Consider the following 7,058-nt stretch of genomic DNA (forward strand, 5'->3'; position numbering starts at 1 on the left):
AGGTAACGTAATATAGGGTAAAAACATCAAACAACATTAAAAATGGTCAGTTTGCTCTAGATATTTGTTTATGCAATTACTGTAGATGCTCTGAAAGATTCGCCTTTACTAGTCACTTGACTTATCTATATGACCTTACTGACTCTTCGTTGTAGCAAAGGTAGACATAACATGACAGTCCTTTAGAAGTACACAGCACTGCACGCCTGCATCTTCCGTATAGTATTTGTTGTGCAGTAATTATCCTTACTTACAAGGTATAATTCTTAATCATTGCTATTTGTTGATAATTTTTTTCTGTATAATTAATATCCCCTCTCTCATTGTTGTACCAAATTTCATTCTTTCCCATTTGCACACGAATTCCTAACCCCCTCCTCCATTAAATGGTAATAATAGCTACCCTCTGTGTAATAACAGTGTCTCATCCATCCAAACGTTTACCAAGTTTCGGTTATTATGTAAACATGTTCCCAGCAGACCAATAATACCCATCTGCCTTACAAACACTGTATAACATTCCTTGCCCTCGGTACAAGAACCATATCTCCCTTCCCGAAGTCAGTGAACTGATGGTGTGACAGGAAGCTGCATACATTGATCTGGTGTTACTTTTAGTTCCGCGTGTAGGGCAACACTTGGGTTTGGTGATTATTCTTTCACAAAATGACAATCAGTCTTCCTCTCCTTTTGTCACTAATCATATCTTTCTTCTCATCGTATATTAACCATATTTCCTCACTGTCTAACCCTTACACACGGTACACAGCCACCTTCCTTTCACCAGTAGTATCCCTGTTCCTATGAAACACAGATGTTATTCCTTATCTCTCTTTACTTCCCAGAAAAAAAAGTTAACCACCATCCACCAACACCTTTCCTGTGATAACCAAAATATCCCTTGTTTCCTCTAGAAACCATTTGTACCTTCCCGACTTCTGTCCTCTAGATGCACACCTGGTTGAAGGACACTAGGCACTCCCTCCCCACCCTCCACACACTAACCTCCCCCCTATGCCCTCCCTCAGGTACTACCGGGGCCGGGGCGGTCTCGTCTCGCCCGAGAGGGACCCGGAGCGCGACTGCGGGGACTCTGTCAGCGACATAGAGAGCGTTGTTAGTGCCTTCTCCACCCAGAGCGAAAGGCCGCGTGGGACCAGGAAGTTTAGGTGAGCCCAGGTCGTCGAAAATCGTAGATCAACCTTGATTATGTCGCATATTCACAATTTTCAAAAGGAGAGGATTATGAATTCAAAGTATATTTAAGAAACAGAGTGAAGGTAAATCATGAAAATGGTGTGGATTTCATTTAGGGAAAATGAAAATGAGAATTAGGTTGTATCGACACATTTTGAAGTAATATACAATGTACGGTTATTTGAAACCAAGTGTTGCCCTGCATGCGGAACTAGAATTAACACCAGGTCAGGGTTCATAGCTTCCTATCACACCATTAGTGCAGTGATATGCTACTTCAGTCATAGATTGATCTCTTGCTTTTCTACGTGTTTAGTCATTGCACTACTTTTTGTATTCTTATTTTAAAGCCAACCTCTTTTATCAGATTAACTAATTCGGTGTTCCTTTCTTTCTTTTTCTTCTCTACCTAACCCGTTCCTTTCCCTCTGAGCAGTAGGCGGCACCTAAGTAGCTTGAAGAGCCAAAGTCACGCCCAAAGCTATGACGTCACATTCGACGATCCGACAATCCTATCTGACCTTGACCGTGACTATGACCTCGGCCGTAATATCTCTTGTAGTTTACTAGACACGGTCCACCCCCTAGGCAGTCCTCTCCGCCGTGCACCTGTCCTCCGGAGGTCACTTTCCATGGGTGTGTCTCCCGCAGTTTCTAGGAGCGCACCATCCCTCTCGGTGCGGCCTCGTCAACAACCACGGACGCACCTCATAAGGAGCAACACAATGGTGAGCGCTCCTCCTCCACCTCGCACTCGCCATTGCCTACAGAAGAGCCACAGCCTAGGAGAGAATGATAAACATTGGCTCCTCCACCATGATCCTGACCTATTAATGGACCATTGGGACGTAAGGGACCAAGGCCACAGGGCTCGCTCAAGGTCACTTACTAGGGATGACCTAGTGTTGCGGTCACATCCTAAGAAGACTGTGACCTATGAAGACGAAGTTTTATCTAAGCACAGGGTCCAAGGACCTGCTAGGATTTCAAGAAGCTCACTCTCAATTGATAAATCAGTGCCTTATGAATCAGATCTAGAGGTAAGGGAACACGTGTCGGACACGTTCAGACGGAAGCCCAGGGCACAACCTGAGCGTGAAGTCTACAGTGATGCTCAGAATTCTGATATCTCCAACGGAGAGACTAATCGGAGTTTATATCGTAGACGAAGTTCAGCCCGACTTGTGGACGGGCACAGTGCAGGGACCTACTACGGGTATGACTCCGAATACAGCGGAGCGGAGACAGAGGTGTTCCTCTCAGATAGGTCATTAGACAGATCCTGCAGCCTAGAACATGTGGAACAGAGAAAACCAGAGATTAGACGAGACATCGAAAAGCGACCCATCGATCAACCAAGACGTATGACAATGGAAAGGGTTGATGAATTCTTTCCTACTTCAATTCAGTCAGTAAGGGAAGGGTCAAGCCAGACTTTGCCTAGAGCAAGGCGTCATTCTGGGATTACACAGCCTCGGAAAACATTTATGAGGGCCAATACAGAGAGTTCTCTTCTATCAGGGCCAAGTAGGAATATAGAACGCGAGGTAATGTGGCGGCCTTCTAGAGAAGACCCAGAGGCACTATATCGAGTTCCTCTTCGTGAGTCAAGTGTCTCAGAACCACCATTAGAAGCTGCAAGAAGTCTTCATAGTAATCCATCTCTGGCACATGTTTTTGATGGAAGTGGACCACCTAGTAAATATGAGGCTTATGGTTCTGATGAAGTGTTTGCTCCTGTGGAGCAGAGAAGACAAGAGCCACCAAGACCAGTAGACGAGAGGGGTAGATATCCAAGTGATGCACCGCATGAGTATGATAGAAATTATAGGCGTGACAGTAGATTGGTGCCGGAAGCAGAGGGATATATTGATCAAGAGGAGAGATACAGAGCCCCAGCCATTGAAGATAAGGACAGATATCCAGACCGAGGTCACAGCGATGATGAAAGATACAGGAATAAAGATAGGTATAGAGATTTTGGGCCTCCTGAAAAAGAAAGGTATAGAGAACAAATACCAATGGAAAAAGAAAGGTACATAGAACAGGTACCAGCTGATATAGAGAGATGTATAGTGCAAGGACCAGTGGACCAGGAGAGGTACAGAGATCATGAACTTATGGAGAAGGATAGATATGTAGAACAAGTACCTAGGGGCTTAGAGAGGTATAGAGAGCCTATTGTGGTAGAGCAGGAAAGATTCAGAGATGAAGATCCATATAGAGATCAAAACGTTGGAGACCATGATCGCTACCGAGAACAAGGAGCCATAGAAAAAGATCGATATAGACGACGAAGTTCATGTATTGATGACAGGCCTAGAGCTTCCATAGACCAGGGAAGATACAGAGAAATGGGGGATCTGGAACAAGAAAGATACAGAGAAAATATAGGACAAGAAAGATTCCGGGAACACATAGAACAGGAAAGATATCGGGAACATCCAGAACAAGACAGGTATTTAGACCCAGTGGAACATGGGCGAGGCTATCAGCGTGGTCCTCCTCCACCACCGCCACAAGAATACAACGGCCAAGTAGATGATAGACGCTGCTACGATAGTCCAAGAAGGGATGGAAAAGAACGATATGATATTGTGTATGATGACCGTGAGCATCAGTATGGAGAACAGTATGAACATGAGAGTCCAAGAATGAGGGACCCTCGCTACCAGCAAGATCCCAGAAGCCAACGGTTCCCCCCTAGTGGTCACGACCCAAACTTCGCTTACCATGATCCCCATAGACCACATGACCGACGCGACACAGCTTCTCACCAGCACACTCCGCACCCTCACAACCCTGCTCATGCACACGCCCACCCCACTAACACCATCCACGCCCAACCCTCTAACACCCACCAGACTTATGCAGACCCATCCTCCTATTCTGTAGCTGAGACTGATCCTATGTACCCTGCTGACACAGACATTGTAGTAGATGACGAGAACCCTGACCAAGACAGACCCTTAACCCCCCGAGTTCGCCACAGTTCCTCCGTTAGTATTAATGAGCACCCTGAGTACTTTGAATTTGACGCCAATAGTCCCCCTAGTACGGAGCCTCGCGCAGACGCTGATGTAGACCCTTCTTCTAACCCTGCTAGTGAGTTTAGCCAACGGGAGACCGCATACGGATCCATGGGCGTGAACTACGGCGGAACAAGTAAGCGGGGTCAGCTGGGCAGGAGCCGGTCCACCAGCGAGGTCCCCGAGACAGAAAAAACTGGTACGTTGCCCTGCTTGGCATGTCCGCCTTTGCTGATCCCAATGACCTTTGTTTGTTCTCGAGATATCCCCGTTCTAAATAACAGGATGTGGGCAGCAGCCAGCTTTAAAGAATGTTATTGTTTAGTATTTATCGTTTGATTTATAGAACTGATCGTGAGTGGCCCCCTTGACAACATCCCATGCCTGAGACTAACTTTTTCATGAATTCTCTTATCCCTTACTGTTTCATGATTTTTTCGTATATTTAGTTTAAGGTAGTGTGTACGTGCCTTTTCAATTCAGCAAATTTGATTTAAAACTGAATACTGATTTGATTGCTCTGCTACAGTGACCAATATATGTTTTGACTGGAATAATGAATTATGCATGTCAAGTAGTTAGTTGCCTGTTTTTTTTATGTTATGAGCGAACAAGCAACCGCTGCTCACACGTTCTCACTTCTACGCTCTCTGCTCCACCGATCCCCTCGTCCCCCCTACCCCTGATCCTTGATCCTCCTCGTCTCCCTTTTTGTCCCTGACCTTTCCCGCATGGCGTCCAGAGAAGGAAAGCGTAGGAGAAGGAGACGAAAAAGGAGAAAAAGGAGGCGAAGGGTCAGAAGAGGGCGTGGTAGTGGAAGAGGCGGTGGAGGGAAATGTGGAGGGAGATGTAGAGGGTGGTGAAGTGGAGGAGGGTTGTGAGGAAGCCGAGGTAATGGTGGAGGAGGAGTGTGTGGAGAGGGAATGCAGCGTGGAGGGTTCGAGCCCCCCTCCCGAACATGCCTGCGGCTCTTCCAACCACGACTCCCTCGACGTGGAGAAGCTGGGTAAGCTTACATTGCCGCAACCCAGAGGCAGCCACCCTCGCTTGTGTTGCCCCACCCACCAGCCTCCCACCATGTATTGTAGTACTATTGCTCCTTCTCCTGCTCCTGCAGCTGCTGCCGATGCCTGTAGTAGTCTTTTTCCTGTGTGACTTTGTGTTACAGGGCCTGTTTCCTCGCCTGCCTTTTTGTCTTAATTAATTGCTTACCCCTTACAGATCTGCTGTATTTTCTTACATGACTTAAAGATATAACGAGGTCAAGGTATGTATTTTCCTCTTGTTAGCATACTGAGAGGTTACTTTTGAATGTTTGGTGCTTGTAGCTTGGAACCCACTCACTTTTTCCATCACATGTTTATAAGATACAACCCACCTTCCACGCATCCTAAAACTTTATGTGAATACTTCACTTGCTGAAGACATGGTCGTATGGTATCTTTAGAAGTTAGAAATTCTGGGGGTGTTGTTCAGAATGAACATTTTCCACTCACAGTTCTCACTGCAGATATACAACATACATTTATATCTCCACCACGATACCATCCGTCCAGAAGGCTTTACACATTTAAGGTTTCTTGGCAGTATAGGAAAACTTGAAATATTAGGTATTATTCGTCAGTATTTAGCTTGACACTGAAATAGATGTTCAAGGATACTGCTTGTTGCTTCATTCAGTATTACGCTTGTTTATCAGCTGAATCGTGCTTAAATCTGAAAGATAACTCTTCATATGGGTTTAGCATTCAAATGAGATGGGCAGTCATTTTATGACATCTCTATAGACTGACCATTTACCCAGTCTGGCGATGACATCCACTGTCGACAGTCTACCCCGATGCCAGATACACATCCTTCACCAAGAGAAAGGAGAGCTACTGTGCCCTTGCCTAATATTACAATGCCGTGTTTACAAACCAGAAAGCAAGGGCACACTAAGGACTCTATAGATGGACGTTGGCAACAATTCATTGGACTCCCGCGTCTACAGCATTTCTTCAAAAAACGTTCAGTTTGTTACTCAGTCATGTTTGTCCATAGAGTTGAACATCAGAAAAGAGAGAGAAGATATAAGGCTTTGATTTACGCCATAACCCATATGGGTTTTCTCCGATATCAGGACTCTGTACCATGTCTGATTTGACATGAGTGTTGTTGCTGATTTGTATTTATTTTGGATAATGTCAAGTCTATATGTGTCTTTTACTTCATGATTCCAACCCAGCCACTGATGAGCAGAATATGATAGACGTCAGCTTCTTGGCAAAGTCTAGAAAAGTTAAACTGTTTATGAACACTCAAGAACTTTTGTCTTTGCCTGATAGTCAAAGTAATACCTATGCCTAAGTCTGCATATTTTTCATATGCACTATATCATCCTCAACAGATCTTTGTTGTATCCTTTAGTGTTTGTGTTTATGCAACTGTTCCAACTTGTATTTGCTGGTCCGTGATTGTCTCGTTGAGTATCTGGTTTTATATCTCGTGTCTTCACTGACTCTCCTCTGGTCTTGCCTCTTTCACACTCTGCCGGCTTCCACACTCGACTTTGTCCTGCTGTCTGCTGTTGTTGTCATCCTGTCCAACATACTGCTGACCACGTGTCGTCCCACACTCTGTCGGCTTTGGATCAACCCCACCTTTTGCTGGTCTTGACTTGTCCCCACGCAGGTGTTTATGACTCTCCCTAACAACCACCAAGCTTGAACAGCCTTAAACACTGCTTCACTGTCTCGTTTATCCGTACTTGTTCTAAACGTTACTTAAACAGACCTCCCACCGTGTTTAAAAATCAGCCTTCCGTTTGTTTTTAAAGGGTATCCCCTTTCC

At 45.3% G+C, this 7,058-nt stretch overlaps 1 protein-coding gene across 1 annotated transcript in view; it reads left to right on the top strand.

The window, feature by feature from the left end:
- Positions 1-7,058, top strand: part of LOC119593495 — a gene marked incomplete in the record, with an annotated part of 28,421 nt that overhangs the window by 3,090 nt on the left and 18,273 nt on the right. Inside the window, 3 exon segments of the mRNA XM_037942444.1 lie at positions 1,029-1,169; positions 1,634-4,425; positions 4,969-5,232. Coding sequence (XP_037798372.1) covers positions 1,029-1,169; positions 1,634-4,425; positions 4,969-5,232 — 3,197 coding nt within the window.

This window comes from Penaeus monodon, chromosome 32, assembly GCF_015228065.2.
Source record: "Penaeus monodon isolate SGIC_2016 chromosome 32, NSTDA_Pmon_1, whole genome shotgun sequence".
NCBI classification, from domain to species: Eukaryota; Metazoa; Arthropoda; class Malacostraca; order Decapoda; family Penaeidae; genus Penaeus; species Penaeus monodon.